Consider the following 19445-nt stretch of genomic DNA (forward strand, 5'->3'; position numbering starts at 1 on the left):
GGCACGTGCGGATGATCTCACACATGCAGCTTCCAGCAGGACAACATCTGGCAGGCAGCACAGCCCCGTTTATCTTGGGGGAACAGAGATAAATTACGGTGTGTAAATACATGGGTGGATATCCCAAACCTAGAATGCCACGGTGAGGTACTGAGCTCAGAGATACTGAAAGAAGGGAAATGAAGAACCAGACTGAAAGGGCAAGCTGTGAGGTTCTTTCCTGCTCTTCAGGTTCATGAAAGACTTAAGGAAGTGAGATAAATGGGATTAGGGTGCTCAGCCCCAGTGAAGATGAGGGGTTAGGTGTGCTGAAGCACTAGCCTAGGACCTGAGACTCAGCTCCCCTCTCTGGTACACATTTCTGTGCCTTCAGTACATCATTTGGGCCTCATGGTAAAGAAAAGAAATAAAAGTCCACCAAGTACAAAAGTACAACATTCATCTAACAGTGAAATACAGCAGAAGATATAAGTGCCTAAAACAATGTCACTCTGCTTTAGGTACCTGATGTGAAAGCAGCACCTTCCCAGACCCTCCTCAGTAACCAACAGAAAGAGATGAGCATTTCCAGAGGGTGAATTAAACCTTAGAGTGGAAGAATTGCTCCCTGAAGGTGCTCTGACCCCCAGCTGAGAGGCTCCCTCAATTTCTCACAAGTATCCACTGTAGTTAAGCCTCTAAAATGGAGCAGTTACTGCTTATTCAGCAGGAGTTAGTCCCTAGAAGAGTCCTTGCCTCCTCCCCTATCCCATTTAGCAATACTGCTCATAGCCAGGATGAAATCCTGCTCCTGCCTGCATCCATCCCAATGGGAGCTACCCAATGGCAGTGCAAAAATGGTTCAAGCTGGGGGAGTAAAGGCAAAAGCATCCTCACCTCTTCAGGTCTGCTCAACACGTGCCCTTCAGGGCCTGTGATTCCCAGCTCCAGGATCCTTTGCTGCTCCTAAGGCAGATGAAGAAAAAGCAGGAAAAAACAAAAAAGATTTAAAGCAATGTGCATTATTCTTGCAGCAAACACAGCTGTTTGAAAGAGGTACAAGCAAGATCCTGAGCATCTGTCTTAGTGGTCACATGGGGCTTTGCATGAGGGCCGTAGAATCAGAGTCCTGTCCAATATCCACTGCTGAGAATAACCAGAGCTCTAAAACAGCCCTGCTGATTTGCTCACAGGAGGTCAGGGAAGCCTTGTATATTAATTTACTTCACATTGGGTTCACAGTCCCCTCAGCTTTCACTGCTCATTCATATCTATTAAATGGTTTCTTTATGATGTCAAAAAACATCATCTCAAAGAGTCGCAAAGAGATCCTGGTTGCAAAGAGGGATGTTAAGTTTAAACCTCTCCCAGCAGTTTGAAGTTGACAATCCACAGAATAAACAGAACATACCTCGGCAATGATGTCACCATTCTCAGCATGCACTTGAGCTGTGGCACCAATATCCCGGATAACACTCAGGACCTCATAGATCTGAAAGGAGGAGAATTCACATAACAACATACACCAGGTCTATGGTCTACAGCTGTATATTTGACCTCCTTTAGCACACAGAATTTATCATAATGGAGAAGAGAGGAGCGTGATTTACCATACACAATGAGTTTGAGAGGGCTCAGGTTGACTAACCCACAACTGATGCTTGCTCTGTTAATGGCCGCTCATTAAATGCTCACCAGAGTCATTAGAGGTAACTGTCATCCACCACTGCCTCCCACATGGTTCCAAATGACTCCCAGGCATTCCTCTCCTCCCACCACATTTAGAAATATAAACTATCCGTCTCAACAATTAGCCATGCTCAGATGGATCCACTGGAAGGGCAAACAGGAGGGCAGTTCCTTTCTAAGGTCCTAGTGGTTCCAACACTACAGCCCCAAACCCACTTTCCGGACCAGAATGTGTTTGTAAACTGAAATTCATGCCAGAGATCTCATTGTCCTGCCCTGTGTTGATGCAATAAGGAGCCACTTATGGAACTGCCACTGCTTCCACACCAAAGGAGTTGGGATAAACCCTCCATTCCCTTAAAATGAGTTTTAGCATCGCTGTCCCTTAGCCAAGACTGGAAAGAATTCTTCGAGGCAGAGCTCTGAGTACTGTTACAAACCTCAGGTACCGTTACACATATAAAGATAGAAACCAGAAGAATGCTAGATCCAAATATAGTGAATTTAAACCCCGATAGAGACTGATGGCAGCACGTGATCCTTCCTACCTGGGAGTCTGACAGCTGGAAGCGGTCTTTGAAAGCCATGTAAACCAGGAATGAATTCACACCTAGAAACAGAGAGCAAAGGAACCGTCTTTAGCATACAAAATGCAGGCACAGATAAGGCTACAAAAGTCAGGACAGAAAAAAGACATCCCCCTTATCAAGCATTTGAAGCTGATGGGTTTCCACTGAACAAAGACAATGTCAGGGCTCCAAGTCGTGAGGATGTAAGGATAAAGTACACCTGAAAAGCCAGTCTTCAAACACAGAGGAACCAATTCTGAAGCATAAGGAGGGGAAAGGCTTCCCTGAGCCTTCTCAAACTGTGCATACCGTGATCTTTAACCAGAGCTTCCATCTCCTCCTGGACGCCTTTGTGCCACTCGGTGATGTCAACGTGCAGGGAGTAATCACAGCAGGATTTGCTGTCTGCCCATTCTCGCCACTGGTCAAATGCAGTCAGCAAACTGGTCCCCGGCTCAGGAACCACATGATCAACTGGGAAAGATAATAAAAACACCAGTAAGCTGCTGCAAAATCAAGGTATCCCTTTAACCCTTAAGATATGAGCTGGATTTTGCTCCACATCCCAAACAGGAGGCAGTGCAAAGTGAAGAACAAGCAGGACCAACAGCTTGTCTTGGCTACAGACACAGCCCTGCTGCCCACACCATCCCTTTAGTCTGATTTCAGCCCAGCTCATTGAGTCTAACAGCACCTGAGCTCATAGGCAGCTACATCATATTCCACCAGTCCTACAGAGCCACCTCAAATGTTAACTGAAGGGATTTGATAACGAAGTCTTCAGTCTGTGAGGTGTGTAAAGGCTGTACAAAGGCAAGAGGATTACCCGAACCAACCCTATTTCCTGCAATGTTACCCACTCCCTCTCTGCCTTTTGCACGACAGCCAGCAAACAGCTGCTCAAATATTTGCTTTTGGTCCAAAAGGCCATGCCTGCCCCTCAAAGCACTGCTCCAGTTTGCAAAGGGAAGGACGTGATGTGCAGCTCTTTGTCCATGTACCGTTGGCACAGCTGCAGCTTGCACTATTGGGGGCTGAAGGGTTCAGGAAAAGGAGGGCTCTGTCTGCTCATGAGGATACAGACTTCTGCCCATTAAAGAAATCTGTGCTATGGGTGAAAGCTCTGACATTTGCTTGGCATCAGCTCACAGATGGCGTTTTCATCACCTTTGGGAAAATGAAGCCAAACTCAGTTAACAAACAGTCCCACTGTTGGAAAAACCATCCGGTTTCTCCTCCACCAGCTCCTCCTCTCTCCAATGGTCAGAACCCTTCCACGAGCTTCCAGACTGAATTGTTTCCTGGCCACTCTGCAGCCCATTGTCACTCTGCCAAAGTTAATCTTCAGCTTAAACAGTATGAACAACAAGGAGAAAAATAACATTCCCTCTGCATTACCAAAGGGACATGGAGAAAACCCAGGTTTGCAGACATGGCGCAGTCTTAACACAAGAGCTGTCTTCCTCAGCCTGCTAGCTAATTAAAAAGCCAAAAAATCCCATTTAATCTCAGTGGCACCACAGTCATAAATCCATCTCTGCTCAGACTAAAGGTGCTGTAAGAGAGCTTTCAGCCCCCAGACAACACATGGCCTATGGACATTAAGGAGTTTTGCCTGAGGGGAGCAAGGGGTTAATACTACGGTCTCTGCAGCCCAGCACAGAGCCCTTAGGACCAGCTCTGGTGTTTGGGATCACAGCTTTATCACCATCCCATTTCATGCACTGCCCAAGTATGACTAATGGGAGTTATAGTGGAGAGAGTGGGAGAAAAGGACCTCTACCAGATCTCTGACAAAGTCAGACCACAGCTGGTTATAATAAGGATAAAGGATGGGGGTAATGGAGCATATGTGCATGAATGTCAGCACTGGGGATTTGGGATGTGTCACATAGAAGCTGAGCTGCCGACACATCCTGCAGCAGCTCCCTGGAGTTCACTAACAGCCATACAACCCATCATCCCCATCCAAACAGAACAGTTTGCTTCCATTGCAGCTCTTTGCCAGGCAAATACTACCAATGATCCACTTGGTTACATCCACTTGGAAGGACCCAGCAAGAGGTAAGCTCAGGTGTGTAAGGTAACCATCAGCCTCCTCAAAACTGGGATCAAACAGCTCCAAAGAGATTTGGGAAAGCAGCACAGTGCTGCTCTGCAGCCACACCTGACCTGCAGCACAGGGGAAGGAGCTGCACTTATAGAGTCATAAAGGCTGGATAAGACCAACTTCAGGTTGCAAGAGTCCAACCACCATCCATCTGTGCAGCTGCAGAGGCAGCAGATGCTGCACATAAGGCCCAAGAAACACAGATGTAAGCCCCAGGTTCCAGTCTAGAGGTAATTCAGGCATGTAAATGGCTTCTCAATGTTATCACCTCTCATTATTAAACAGCAAGATCACATCCTGCATTCCTCCATGCTACGGCCTGGGGGGGCTTAGTTTTTGTTTGGCTGTGTTTTAGTTAAAACATGATAGATGGAGCCCAAACAAGCAAGAATGAGCCCAGATCAAGGAGAAGAGTTAAGACTGATTCTTTGCCTGCTGTTAAATCAACCAAGTGTTGCAGCTACTTCTGTTTACTGGGTATGGGTAGGGTTTGCCCCCGCACAGCTCAGAGCTCCTTCCAGCCCTCAGGCAGAGCTCAGACTGCAACAAAAAGCTTTTTCTTTATGGTCCCCATGAGGAGAGAAGCACAGAGCAGCAGATGAAAGCTCCATCCGCTCTGTTCCCACAGCCCTGAGCTTCCTGAGATGACCCCCGGGCATGGATGTGAGGTCTCCTGACCCAACAGAGCACACAGCTGTGGGTGTTTGCCATGTGAAAAGCAAAGTGCTATCTGACCTCAGTGAGTGCTGCTCCCCAGGGAACCCCCCCAGCTCACTGTCGTGCCTGCAAGACGCATTCAAGGCAAACTGTTGCAACACACTGCAGCCACCCTTTTGCTCTCCAGACCACTGCAGCCTTCATCTCGCCTTGCTTCCAAGCCCAGATGTTTTCTTCCTGCTGTACAAATGATGTCAGCTGCTGAGGAGGAAGCTGCCAACTCACTTCGAGCTCAAAGCTCGCTCCAAAAAAAGAAACAAAAGGAAGAAGAAAAGGCAGAAAAGGAAAGATCGTTTCAGTATCACTTCATTAATGCCGAAACCTCGAAGCGGAATTAGAGCTGTGGTCCTCACAGCAGCTCCCTGCATGGCACTGAACTTCAGCTCCAATTCTCTTTGCTTCTCAATGGCAAAGCTGGGTTTGGATTGCAGCAGTTCCCCAGCTCAGAGCAGAAAACATTGTTAGATTTATCTTTTACCCTTCTGAGATACGGAATCCAAACTGCAAGAGGCTGTAAAGCAAGCTGGTCTGCATCAGGAACGTAACTGCTCCGTGGGAGGAAAAAACAAAAAGATGATGTATTTTACAAATCATCTCATTTTTCTCTTGATAAGAAACCGATGGGATTCCAGCATTACAGGACAGTTTATTTGTCTTCTTCTCAGACAAAGCACAAGTTCACCGCCCTTTGGAATGCAGTGGGATTTGAGCACCTGTGCACCCACATGCCATCATCAAACAGCCTTTAATTACCTCTTTGATGTGCTGGGTTCCCCCCCCATAACACTGTTTATGAGGTGCATCTGTACTTACTTCCAACAATTTGGCTCCCACCCACTCACCACCCATAGCTGTTCTCTGCCCCCCTCCTGATGCTTTGCTCTCCTCTTTGGGCAGATTAATCAGCTCAAGATTAAAAGCAGACAATAAGCTGAAGTGAGACAACAGCACTAACCACTGTGAGCTTATCTGTACGGCTTCCACATCCCAGGGCTGGTGTTCAGCCACATGAAACCTTGTATATCCTACCATCTCATAAGACTGAATGCTGCAGGGAAGAGATAACACTCAGCGTTAAGTCAAAGGGGAAGGAGAAAACTCAAGAGGCACTGATTTCAAGGAAACTTTGAGTCATAAAATGGTTTGAGTTGCAAAGGACCCTTAAAGGCCATCAGTTCCAACTCCCTTTAGGACACAGGGACACCCAATAGGGGCTCAGAGCTCCATCCAGGTTGACCTTGGGTGTCTCCAGGGATGGGACATCCACCTTCTCTTGGGGCATATTGGTTTCTTCTTCCCACTGGAGCTTTCCCAAAGCACAGGGATGCCCGCAGCTCTGCCCTAGCAGCGCCCAGTTGAATAACAGAAGTAATGGGCAGATGGGATCATGAGCCACTTCACCACCACCATATGGGATGCTTTGGGACTAACAAACATCACTTCAAAGAGCCCTCCAGCACCTGAAGATCTCAAACAAATGCAAGTTAAGAGCCCAGCTAAAGACAAACGACTGCTCTTCTAGACCTCAGTGGCACAGCTGAATCCAGCCCTGTATTGGAAACAGAACGTTATTTGTTGGATGGATGCCCTGATGGGTGGGGATTAATGGGTTTTATGGCTTCCTGGCATTGTGGCATGTTCAGGTTTTTTCTTTACATCCTGCTTCATTTGAGCAGGGCTTGGCTCACTAACTGCCCTTCCTGGAGCTTCTATTAATAGTTCTTTGCTTCCAGCTTTGCCCTTTAAAGCCTTTTTTCAACCAGTTTAATTATGTGACATCTAAAGCACACATGAAACTCTTCCTCAGTCCTCAGCTAATGAATGTCACTACCAGGAAAGAGAAAAACTATTTGATATGGACAACATAAAACTGAATTAGGCCCAAAGAATTGGGTATGTCATACAACCACATGTGCAGGCTTTCATTTACTATTATAAACTGCAGTTGTATGCATTATTTGAAGCTCTAACCAGCACTGAATGCACCTATTGTTTAAGAGGAGGTTTATAAGGTGTAAATCCTCAATATTTAACTGTTAGCAGTCAGATTTTAAATAGCAGCTTGATTACTATAAACACATCTGCCTTTTTAATACTACTTAATCTTCGCAGCCACCGCACGTGATGAAATCTGGTGTATTTATTGAGTTGTATGTACTGTTGGAAGGCATTTTATGGAAGGGCTGTAATTAAATTCAGCCCTGGTAATTGCAGAGCTCCCCACAACGAGGACTGGAGCTGCTGCTGGTCCGTGGCTGCAGCATTGCTCTGCTGGCACTGGGGTGGACTGGGAGAGATGCTGTGAAAGTGAATGGGATCCAATCAATACACAGGAAGGAGAAGTCAAGCCCTTGACCGACCCAAGAGAAGATTATGCCATAATCAGAGACCTTATTTCATCCCAAGGTTTCTAACTCTCAGCCGTAAGATGCCACAATCCCTTCTACTGCTAAATACCATTATAACCAAGGTCAAGGCAGTCTGCCTTGTCCAGTGACAGCGCTGTTTGAAAGCCAGCTCTCAGCTACAGGACAGAGACCTCAGTGCTTCTTCTGAGCTTCAAAACCCCAAATCAAGCAACCTGGAAGAGCCCCACAACTCTCGTGTTCCCATTTTGGACAGTTCTTCCCTTAAAACACACACTAGGGCATATTTACTCAATCAAGGACAAGGAAGGATCACTACCAGGTCACCTTTAAGGTCACTGCTTCACCCACCTGACATACCCAAGCTGATGCACAGGCCATAGAAAGACAATGAGGATATAAGACATTTCTTAATGCCTCACACTGAGATTTAGCTGGGGGTCCGATCCCCAAATTATGCTTTCTAAAGAACAGCAGGGATCATCCCAAGGACCAGCAGCTCTCTGCACCCAATGGCACATCCCATGCTAATGAAACCACATCAAGGTCGCTCACTTGGAAGCATTTGCTGGACCAACAGAGGGAAAGGCAAAGTCAGTGACACCATGGGTTGTTTTCTGTCAGCCTCAATGCAGTTTATTAGGCTCCATGCAGAGAAAGTCAGAAACTGGACGGCACTCAGAAGGATTGGATGCTAGATATATCCAGGCTAGTGACATTTTCAGACTGCAATGTTCTGTTACTCCCCCGCTGATGTCATGTAGATATTTCCCTTGTCTTTTTAGCTATCTGATCAGATCCAAAATATGATTAATAATGTCTTCTGGACACGAATTTAAGGAACAGCAGGTCGTACGTCCAAAACAATGATTACTAACCCCAATTCCACAGTCGGAATGACTGCATCTTTAGATGAAAGAAAGGTCCCAGTTCCTTACAGAGTAGGTCCATTGCACGCCCAGGTCACGGTAAAGGAGGAGGGGAGCCAAGTTCAGAAGAGAGATTCAAGTGATTCCAAAACTTACACCTTCCTTCAGGCACGCTCTGCACTTGAAGCCCAACACTTCAAAGGCAAATTGGCTGGAATGCTTTGGGGAATGGGACTGAGCAAAGCACTGCTGTAGCTGTGGAGCTCAGGTCAAGGCAAAACGCAACCACAACAATAAATGCGACCACAACAGCACCCAGGGGGCAAAAGTATGATCAGATAGAAGCACTGTCCCTTCTCAGGTCAGCAGAGCTGTGCCCTGCCCTGCAGGCTTTTTCCACTGGTTGGGAAGCTGGAATAGAGCTGGGTCTGCACTGCTGTCCCCAGGAACATGCTCTGGTTCTTTGCCTTCTTTCATTGCCCATTGCTGCCTCATGGGAGCACAGAGATGAAGAGGAGCACAGTTATAAAGGGGAATTATTGCAACGAGGCTCTTCCAACCCACACTAATGACAGAAACTCACACAGACAAGGCTCTGTCTTCTGTCTCCACCATGGACCAAACTTTTACAGCCATCTCTCACATTCATGACTTCAGTTTCATTTCAGGTAGCAAACAGATCAAGAGCTGCAGGGCAGCTTTGTGGGCCATTTCCCCCTTTCATACAGCTGCCATTTCCCTCTTCTATAGGGTGTTTGCATAGCAAACTAACAGGTGCAAATGCTGATCTTGGAGCCACAGCCAAATTCAACATGACAGAAGAGCATCAATGGCTTTTCCAGCTACAATGACTTCACCAAGCTATTCTGCTTCATGGTGGGCAAAGAGCCTGTGTCCATCAGTCTGAGCAGTCATCTGAACCTCATCAGGGTTGACCTCATCCCTTTGGACACTGCTACAAAACCTGAAAAAGCCCATCTGAAATAAATCAAACTCTTGGAAAGAGACGGATCAGTTCCTGTGCCCCAAGCTGGGAAGAATCCTTCATGGACACATGTTTATGGCTGAGATGTTGTAACTGTCAGGTTACGGTACCTCTTGGTGTGCAATTATTTGGGAACATCCCCCCCCTTCCTTCTCTTTGTGCTGTGTAAAAGCATGAGATGGTTCTCACGGAGCTCCTCCACCAGCCCACATTGCCCATAGGCTGCACCAGGGAATGGCATTCATATGTAAACCACCACAAAGATCCCCTAGATCCCAAAAAACACACGTGCTGCACACATGGGGCTGCTTCCAAGAACAGTCTGCTGAAAATACACTCTAAGAATGGTCAGGAAGAGGAACTTCCAATAGCACAACCCTTTTGGATGGGCTTTGAAAACTCACTGTGAGGTTCCCCTACTTGCATTAAACCCAATGGTTCCTCCCCACTGCTTAAGAACAGGGAATTCAGAAGCAGCCATAACTCCTCAGTGCCCATTGCTGCATTCTTTCCCATTGCACACGGCTGCCACGGGAGCAAAGATGCACACCCAGCCCCAACAGCCAGCAAGCAAAGCATGATTAGATTATACTAGACAGGGGGAGCTAATTGGTATTCCTTTAACACTTCTTCCCAGCAGAAAGATTAAAAAGGTCCTGTATCTACAAGAAAAAGGGGGGACAATCCACAAACCAAAGGCTGAGAGATGGAAAAGGGCTCTGCTGACTCAGGGCACCAAATTCCACCACGCCGACAGCACCCACACAAGAAATAATGCATTTTGTTCTGCCATCATTTCTTTCAGGCATCATTTGCTTCCTTCCCCTGACAAGCAAAGCTAATTCCCAGTGTGGAAAGCTAAAGTTCCTGTCTGACAAGGATGGTTTCTGCTGAGTCAAGCTCACAAGGAGGCAGAAGAAGCCAAAGAACGCCGGCAGGAAGGCAGGAACCCATGCAGAGCCAACTGTGCCAAGGAAAGGGCTGGAGGCACCATTTCCTGCTGCTTTTATGACCTTGTCTCAACTTGAAGGTGATTAAGACAGGTTATCTGGTAAGATTTGATACGTGCCCTGAAAACCCATCACAGACAGCATTAACGGAGGTGGGTTTTTGTTGTTTGGGGTTTTTTGATGGTTCCTTTTTTTGCTGTTGTTGCTTTTAAGGTTGCTTTTCAGTCTCCCATAGACAAGCTTTAGACAGCAATCATCTGCTCTGGCAGCTGAGGACCCAGCTCAAACTTGGCAGCACGCAACATGCACTGTCAAGTGATACCCATTAGCTCCATCCTTCTGTGTGTCATCTGTAAGGCATGGGATTTGGGGCTGAGAGCACTGGGCACATGAAAGGAAGGGAAGCATTTAAAAGCAGCTCTTCAAAGAAAAGAACGTGGACTCCATGCAGCGGGAAAGCAGCACAGCCATCCCGACCATTACATGGAATAAGAGGGATTAAGTGCTATTGCATAAACATACAACGCTGGTTACTTCTCTTGAGTGAGTGCCAAATCCTTCTTTTCAGATGCACGGAAAAATCTAGGTCAGTTCCATCTGCAGGAAGACGGCTGCACTGTCAGCGCTGTGGATGTTTCAGCATTCATTTGTGCAATGCTACATCGGAGTATCCAGGCTGCAGCACGTGTGGGACGGCCTGCAGCCACTCCTTCCTCCCCATGGAACAAAACAAACAGTGCTAGGGCCTCTGTCAGAAATCAGGGCTGCCAAAGATGCAGAAGAGCAGAGAGAAGGGAAAGACGGTGTGCAGAGCAGCTCTGGGAAAGACAGAAGATGGGAGTTCACAGGATGATGCTTCACAGGATGATGCCCAAGATGCTGATGCTCTAAGAAAGGAAGATGGCTCCAGCAGAAAGGGCTATTAAGTATGGCCACCAGGCATGGCCATGGACCATCACCTGCACAGCCTCAAGCAAAGCAGCACAGCTCTTAAGTGTTCCTCACAGGAGCAGCAAAGAGCCTACAAACAGATACTGCAGCCCAAAGGGAATCCAATGCACAGAACAACACACAATGTATGTCAAGGACTGAGCAGCTGCATCCTTCTGTGCTAAATTGCAAGAGATGTCAAGGATTTGGCAGATTGGCTCCAGCAAGACCCCATAGCAAACCTCATCAGAACAACAGGCAGAATCCCACCCAGCAGAAAGCAAAGGAGAGACAGCAGGAAGCACAGGCAGCAGAGCAGGCTGTCAGCTCAGGGGTACCAAGATGCCTAATGGACTTAGAGGGGCTTAAAGCTGGAGTAGAGCAGCACACCACAGGGGAGTGCCCATCCCCGTGTGCAGACAGACTTTCTCATGAATGATTTTAAGCCTGCTCTGAATGAAAGCACCAAACCCATCAGCAGGGAGCTGGAGGGCAGCAAAGTGAGGTTAAGCATGAATTGGTGCAGAGCCCAAAGAGCAAGGGGGGGTATAAAAAGCACTGAGAACTGGAGAGAGGAGAGAAAGGGCCGGAGGGACTTTGCACTCCTGTGTGGTCACATCATTATCTTAATAGCAGCATCCAAAGGAAGCCTCTCCCCGTACAAACATCCAACGTTCAAACAAGTGGATGTTTCCATTACATTTCTAGAGAATTAAACATTTCTCTGCTGTAGAACTGCCAGCAGCTGCTGGAGGTGAAGCAGGCACACATTGCTGCCTGGCGTGGCTGTTCCTCACTGTACAGTTCCTCTTTATCTTTGCTTCTGGGTGCAAAAAGGAACAAAATTCAGGCTGCTCTCCGCAGAACAACACAGCAGTGCATACACAGCCATAGGGTCCCAGGGGAGTGACCTGTAAGGCTCTCTTCCAACCCATTCTATTATTGGGTGAGGTGCTGCAGCTCTGTGGCTGCTGCCTTTAAATTCAGTTGCTTGGTTTATGCTCTATGCAAGACTGCTGGGCAACCTCCCTCTCTCTGTCTCCATCCTTTTCCTTTGACTATCACCCAGACTCTCCTTCTCTACCAAGATAGGACTAACCCTCATAACAACCCAGCAACCAGCAGGGCTGTAGGTGATCTCCAAAGTACTGGTATACTGTGCCAGCCTGCCATTGCCCCAGAACACTGCCTGGCCCTTCCTTAAGCCCTTCTCCAACCTCCCTCTATTACACTTGCATCTCTAAAGCCCAAAAACACAGAGGTGAGGCACTATATTAGGTTGGGATCACCCTTCTAAGCAGCTGAACTTTGAGATGGTGACCCCTCAGGATAACCCAGGAGCTGTGAAGTCACCTTGCTTGCACTGCTGAATAGAGCCCAGCAGCCAGCACTCTCCTGAAGAGCCCTGCCATCCTGCTCCAACCCTCCCTTTAACAGCAGGGTAAAGCATTAAGAAGCAGAGTGCATTCCATTCAAAGTTCCCCTTCGCGTTCTGAACCTCCCCAGATACAAAGCTCATACCCCAAGTGTATATTCTCCATGTTATTAGGATAACTGCTAGTCAAGTTCAAAAGGCAGCTGGCTCCCAAGTCACCAAGCCAAACAGAGCTATAATTTCTCCTCACTGTAATTTCTCCCTATGATTATAACAGCGGTTGACTGAGTCAACACAGGCAATGTCAGCAAGCAGTTGGACTCGAGGACAGCAGATACCCAGGAAGAAGCAGTGTCAGGGTTGGGGGGTGGGGGCTGAATTGTGCGTGGGAGCTGCCCTGGATGGATGCTGCTCTCACCAGGACATTAAACAGGCCAGAGGATCAAGGAGCCAATAAATACACACAGCTTAACTTTGTCCTTTCTGCAGGGTGAGAAGCAGAAAGGGGAAATCCTGCCTCTGCTGAAGTCAGGGGGAGTCAGACTGTGGATATCGAAGGGGATTTCAGCCATCACCAACTAATAAGCAACCAAATGATCACAGGGCTTTAAGAGACCACCCTGCTCTTCATTTCTCCAGCAGCTCCAGGGAAGGCTCGAGGGCATCAGCCTCTTTCAGGCTGAGGCAAAGGGTGCTCACAAATGCCATCTTTAGCTCAGCATAAGCTCCATAGGCCCCTAGAGCACCTCCATGGATGATGACCCCAGCACCCCCTGGGCAGTTGTGCCACTGCATCACTGCTCTTTCAGAGAACAAATTGTCCCTTATACCCAACCTGGCACAACTTAATGCCACTCCCCCCCCGTCCTATCGAATACAGAAATAGGGAGAGCTCAGGGAAAGCCGGACAAGCTACAGCCCCATACACCCTTCTCTTCCAAAGTCTGCTGCGGATCATCCTGGAATCCTCCTCCCCTCAACCACTTCATTCCAACGTTAGAAATGGGCGAGAATCCAAGTCTTCCCAAAGCAATATTCTCCTGAGACACGCAGTGCTGTTCGCCCTCTGCTGACACAACCCGCAGCAATGCTGTTTTAAGGCAGGGATGGAGAAAGGAGCGCAGCCAATTACGCTTTCAGATGAATAATTGCATCACGGTGCCTCACTTCAGACCCGCTTAGCAAACCCAGTTTTGTTTCTTTGCATGACAGCCAGGTCAACTGGAGCCTCACAACGTGCCTTTGGCACTGGGGGGAGGCAGAGACAGAAGGATCACAGCAGGAATTTCTGCTCAGAAAAGGAAATCAGTCCCAGTTTATAAGAGGAGAGAACTCAGGAAGAGAAGGGCTGGGCAGAAAATGGGGCTGATCTGTTTGATACCATCAATAACCTAAAGTTCCCATTGTGGATGCTGCAGCAATGAGATTACTGCGAAGGGGAAGTAAATAGGAACAGGGCTTGGAAACAATAGATTACATTCTGGAATTCCTGTGTGCTTCCCTCGGATGTGATCCATGTGAGAATTAAAGGGACAACGTTCATGTGATCTGAGCTGAGGGAGGCAGCAGAATCAACACAGACAAAGCAGGTGAGAAGAACATATAGATGAGATTGGGGAAGCTGTAAGAGGGTCACATTATGAACACCATTACACAGACGTTTGGGTGCTGCAGTCATAAAGCCAACCAATGCCTGTGCAAACACAGAGAGGCCAAAGCACTTCTGAAGTACAACTGGGACCCAGCTGAGCCTTTTGAAGTAAAGGGCTGCTTCAGAAAACCCAACTTTCTGCTTACAATTGTCCCCTCCATTGGGGGAAATAACGCTCTCAGAGCCCAGACCAAATGACAGAGGAACTTATTTTGATCTAATTCAACTTAACAAGGATGAACAAAGTGATGAGTCAAGTGGACGAGGTGAACCAGGTGTGCTAACAAGCAATTAAACAAAGTCAATGAACTGAAACTGGAAAGCAAATCCCATTTAAGCAGTATTAACTTAGATTGACAGCAAAGATTTAGAAGGGGAAAAAAAAAAAATGGATATTAGTGCATTAAATTGTGAATATCCACAGCTGCAAATAAAGGCAACACTGAATTTCTGCAGCCAACATCAGTGGGGTCAGAGAGTCTGGAAGGCCATAAGTGGCCCAGTTCTTATAGACATCAGCACGCAGCTGCTCAGCAGGAACTGCACTACAGACACTTACCCTTCCCCTGACAGCCCTGCATGATGTAGCTGTCCTTTCCCTCATTGTAAAAGCAGTTCCAGAAAGGCTGAGCTCTGCAGATGAGCGAGCACAAACCTCAGACATCACTGAGAGAGGGAACAGGAATGGGGTGAGTATCCAGAGTGCTGCTCATACTGGAGCCAGAACTCAGGCTGCTTTCAGTAGGAGCAGACCTACATGGAAAGCAGCTCCAGACATGGAGGCTACAGTGTTTTAACCCTGCTCCCCACCCCTACACAAGCAACCTGACCAGCCATGGGAGCCCCCCTGCTGCTGGGTACACCCCTCACAGCCTCTCTAGCTACCACTGGAGAAAGGTAAAGCTTTCCTGGCATAGAGAAGCAGCCAACTTACTGATCATGGTGGTGCCCCCAGCCAGCGCAGCCTTGGTCCCTTGGAAGAAGTCATCAGCAGAAGTCATTCCCTGCTCCGGCATCTGGAAACGGGTGTGAACATCAATCCCTCCAGGAATCACCATCCTGCCGTGGGCCTCGATGGTTTTCACTCCTCCAGGCACGATGAGATTCTCTCCTATTTGCCTGGTACACACAGGTTGCAAACAGGTCAGACAGACAGCAGACGAGGCACACGCTCTTCAAATAACACACCCTGTGCTGCTTAACCCGGCCACTGTTTTCCTTTGCCATATAAAGCAAAGCACAGGGCCGGCAGACCTAGCTGATAGAGTTTTATTCCTCCCCTTGAAGCAGCTGCATAATTGAGAGCAAAGCAGGCAATTACTTTGGGACCTGGGGGGGAACATTAGGTTTAAGAGGAAGGAAAAGCAGGAGCCACACTGGCAGCCAGCTGGAGAAGGGACCAAGCACAACAAGCAAGCAGCTCTGCTGGGACAGGACTGGGTCGCCAAGTGGCAATGCAACACCCAATGCTGGCTATCCAGTGGCAAGGTAGATGTTTGGAAGGTGATGATTTGGAAGCACAGATTAACACTTTTGCCTCTGTATTTGCCTTCCATACATAACTAGCAAGTAGCTCATGCACAAAGAGAAAGGATACACAGTGCTGGTGGGAGCCCCTCTCACCCCTTGGTTGTGAAAAATGCAATGGTGGGTGACATAGGGCAATTAATGAGCTGCTTGTGGCCGGCTCCTCTAATGTCTAACCTTGATGAACAAAGCACATGTGCTGCCTGTGAGAGCCAGAACAGGAAAGCTCCTTGTTTGTAACCTCTGGCTCAGCTGGTTTTTTTCCTAAGTGTAATTTGCCAGAGAAACCTCTGAACTATTTAACGTGTCAGAAATGTATGTTTTGGGACTGCAAACACAGAAGTGTGCTGGGAAGAGGTATAGCCACACAACAACAGCATCCTTATTAACTCAAAGGGATTCCAGATTGATCCCTGCATCACTGAATTGCAGAAAACAGCACTGCAAGAGACCTCGAGAGGTCACTTCAGCCCAATTTCCTGCCCTATAACATCATTAAAGGCATCCGGGTACTGAACCCTGCATTAAAAATATCTCTGGCTGTAACTCAGCCCACTGTACAACACAGATAACTTCAAACACATGTGCCACCTCAGCACAGGGTTGTCCACATGGCTAAAATTAAGCATGTTTAAAGCACCTCCTTCACCCCATGCTTTAACACTGGAGCAGTTCGGCTGTGTTTTTAAGGGTCCTGCATTAAGCAGTGTGTGAAACATGCACTGCTCTTGGCAACCCAACCCAATACTGAGGGTCCAAGCAGCGCCTATCTCCACACTCCAATCGCAGTCCTGCCATCACCTTCACTTACTTGATGAGCCCATCTTCCATGTAGATGTCGGCGTAGAAAGACTGGTCGTCATTGACAATCTTCCCACCTTTGATCAGAAGACGATCGCTCTGCAACAAAGAAGCACACAGCAATTCCTAATTACGCTGCCAGTCTGCAGTGTCACTCCGGAGATGAAAGAGGAAAGCTGGAAAGAAGCCCTGCATTATTCAGGAGTCAGAACACAACTCCATCCCATCGCCGAGCTTTCAACTGCTGAGATAAAAATTGCTTTGTTTCATTGCAAGTCCTTTCATCCCAAGGAATCAGAAGGGAAAAGGGCGTTGGGTTGAGGCTTGGCAGCTTCACTCAGCCCTGCAGTACCACCATCACCTGCAGCAAAAGCAGCTCACAGTGCTCTCCATGGATGCGAAATGGCCACGGCGCTGCTGTTTTTAATGCCTCGGTCGCATGCAAAGTTCCCCATGTGCACCCAACCCACTGCAGTCACCACTCGGCCAACTGTGAGTCAACGGCTGTCAGGGAAATGGCCCACGAGTCTGTTGCCAGTGGTTACACCATACAAACAAACCCCGTTTGTGTCCAACTCGGGGACGTTTGGGTGCAGCGGATGCTTTTACTGCCCGTCCAGATCACTACCGCATGATCGGATGGAAAACAAGCCCGGATGAGCAAAGCAAGCTGCAAAGAAGGCTGCTTTAAGAACAGCCTCATTAAAACACCCGCAGACTGGGAGACAGCTTGGCAGGAACAGAAAGGTAGCTGTGACAAGGCAGCTGTGTTTGATACACCACCCAGGTCACCTCCTGCCATCCCAGCCAGGGCAGCTCCATAGCAAATCCGCCCTTTTTTTTGCAGCAACAGCAGAGCAGGCGCTGCAGAGCTGTGCTTGGGGACACAAGCTGGAAGTGAGTGATGTTCTGCTTGCTCCTCCAGCCCCGCTGTGAGCTATGCTTCAATCAGAGCACATACAGAGATGCAGCACTGCATTCAATCCGCACTCGGCCCCAGTGCAGCACTCTATCCCTGTTCCCCCCACATATGACAAAGCTACGGCACAGTGATGCCAAAAGTGACTGCAAGAAAGGGCAGAAAACAGAATGGAAACTCGGAACTTAAGCAAATGGATGCATGACAGCACAGCTCGGAGCCCTTATACTGAATGAGGTCTGACAGAAGAAAGGAATCAAGCATTCTCCCAAAGAGCTCAGGAGCTGGAGAGCCACATATTCAGTCTGAGCACTGAAACTGCACCAGCTCCTAAGTGACACCCTTTGATCCATCCTTTATGCAGCAACTCCATGAGATGTTAAATGCTTCTCCTTCCCCCTCCCTTTATCTCCTCCAGCTGCAATGGAGAGCTTCCCCCAGCAACGCCTGCTTATAGGAAACCAACAGACCAAAACCCAAAGGAAAACCTGAGATTTAAACACTAAACAAACACCAATAAGACCAAATGAATTAACACAGGGCATGAAAAGCCACCCACCTCCCAATGCCAGGCAACAGAGCACTGCCCTACATGCTCTCCATCCCCAGAAGCATTGCAGTATTGATGCCCACCTCCAATGCAGGCTCCCCGTGCTGCTACAAAGGCTGCAGCTCCTTGATGGGTTGAGCTTTGCCCATCCATATGATGGGCAGCATAAAGCCCAACGTAACCCCAACACCAAGGGCCCAAAAGTGCATCGTGGAACACACACTTGGAGGATGCTCTGCTGCTAAATGGGGCTCGGGAGGGCACTAAAAGGAGCACGGAGCTTTATGGTCGTTTCGGCCGCCCCTGAGACAAAAGCAGAACGCAGCACCTGCGCGTATGGATGCGGTCTGCAGCAAAACGACGGGAACGGGGCGCATCCAGCAGGGAAATCTGAGCATGAAAATGCGTCAGGCGGCTCCCGGCCCAAGGGAAGCATCGCTTCACCGTTACATCCCTCCGGGAATCCTCCCCGTGTGCTCCCAAAGGGGAGAAAAGCTCTTATTTCATCCTAAAAACACCTCGCCGTGCGGTGCGGGCAGCTCCGCTGTCACAGCTCGGAAGGAGACGGCACTGGGTGTGTCCGCTGGGGGGGGGTTGGGGGGAGGTTGGAAATGGGGGGGGAAGCGGACAGAATGCCCGATGCCCGTAGGTCGGATGATGAGGGGAGCACCCACCTTATATAAGGAAAAGTTGGGGCCGCAATACCTGCCCTACATCGACTCCCGCAACGGGAGGAAAAACGAGGGAGGGGCTTTACATAACGGCTCCGGCCCCGCTCCCCCCAGGATCGCTTTGCGAGAAGCTTCTGGGGAAGGGAAAGAAGGATCTGCCGGGCTGGGGGCTGCGTTCCCCCCATCCATCCCTTGGAGCAGGAAGGGCCGCTCATGGAGCTGATCTCATTACCCGGCCCCGAGCCCCGGCTGCCGGCACACAAAGGGCTTAATCCCCGCACACCCCTCCCCCTCCCCATTTCCCCTCGCCCCCCACTCACCGTGATCCGCGGGATGTTCTTCTTCCCCTGGTAAGACATGGTGGCGAGCTCAGCTCCGTTTATCCACCTATTATTATGACGAATACCTCAAATAAAGGGAAAAGCAGCGGGGCGGATGCTGGACCCCTATTGTCTCGCGTGCAGCAAAGGAGAAAAGCCAAAGGAGAAAAAACAAAACAACCAAACGGAGAAAAAACGCAACTTAAAGCAACCGGCCCGAGCTCAAATCACTGCAATGCGATGCAATGCGATGCAATGGGATGCAATAGGGCGCAGGGTGCGCCGTGGAGGCGAGCGCAGCGCAACCAGCAGCAGCTCCAGCCCCGCGCTGCCTTTCTTCGCTCTGCGCGCAACTCCGCCCAAATCCGCGCAACGAGCGCGCGGCGCATGCGCAGACACCCTCTTTTTTCGCTCGCTCCCCTCCGGAGAGGAACGCTATTGGCTGAGAGAGCGTAAATATGCAAATG

At 48.8% G+C, this 19445-nt stretch overlaps 1 protein-coding gene across 8 annotated transcripts in view; it reads right to left on the reverse strand.

The window, feature by feature from the left end:
* DPYSL2 (dihydropyrimidinase like 2) overlaps positions 1–19445 on the reverse strand; it is a 46118-nt gene that overhangs the window by 13257 nt on the left and 13416 nt on the right. For 7 of the 8 annotated variants that reach the window (XM_085510143.1, XM_085510141.1, XM_085510144.1 and 4 more), the window contains 6 exons: positions 16529–16617; positions 15125–15309; positions 2547–2711; positions 2217–2278; positions 1391–1471; positions 877–945 (listed from right to left, as the gene is read on the reverse strand). In XM_085510143.1, the coding sequence (XP_085366269.1) occupies positions 877–945; positions 1391–1471; positions 2217–2278; positions 2547–2711; positions 15125–15309; positions 16529–16617 (651 nt within the window). Of the gene's footprint in view, positions 1–876; positions 946–1390; positions 1472–2216; positions 2279–2546; positions 2712–15124; positions 15310–16528; positions 16618–18978; positions 19324–19445 lie in introns of those variants that run through there. The other variant, XM_015882955.3, reaches the window with a different exon arrangement.

This window comes from Coturnix japonica, chromosome 10 (genome assembly GCF_054131305.1).
Source record: "Coturnix japonica strain WE chromosome 10, WE-NBRP24, whole genome shotgun sequence".
Lineage (NCBI taxonomy): Eukaryota > Metazoa > Chordata > Aves > Galliformes > Phasianidae > Coturnix > Coturnix japonica.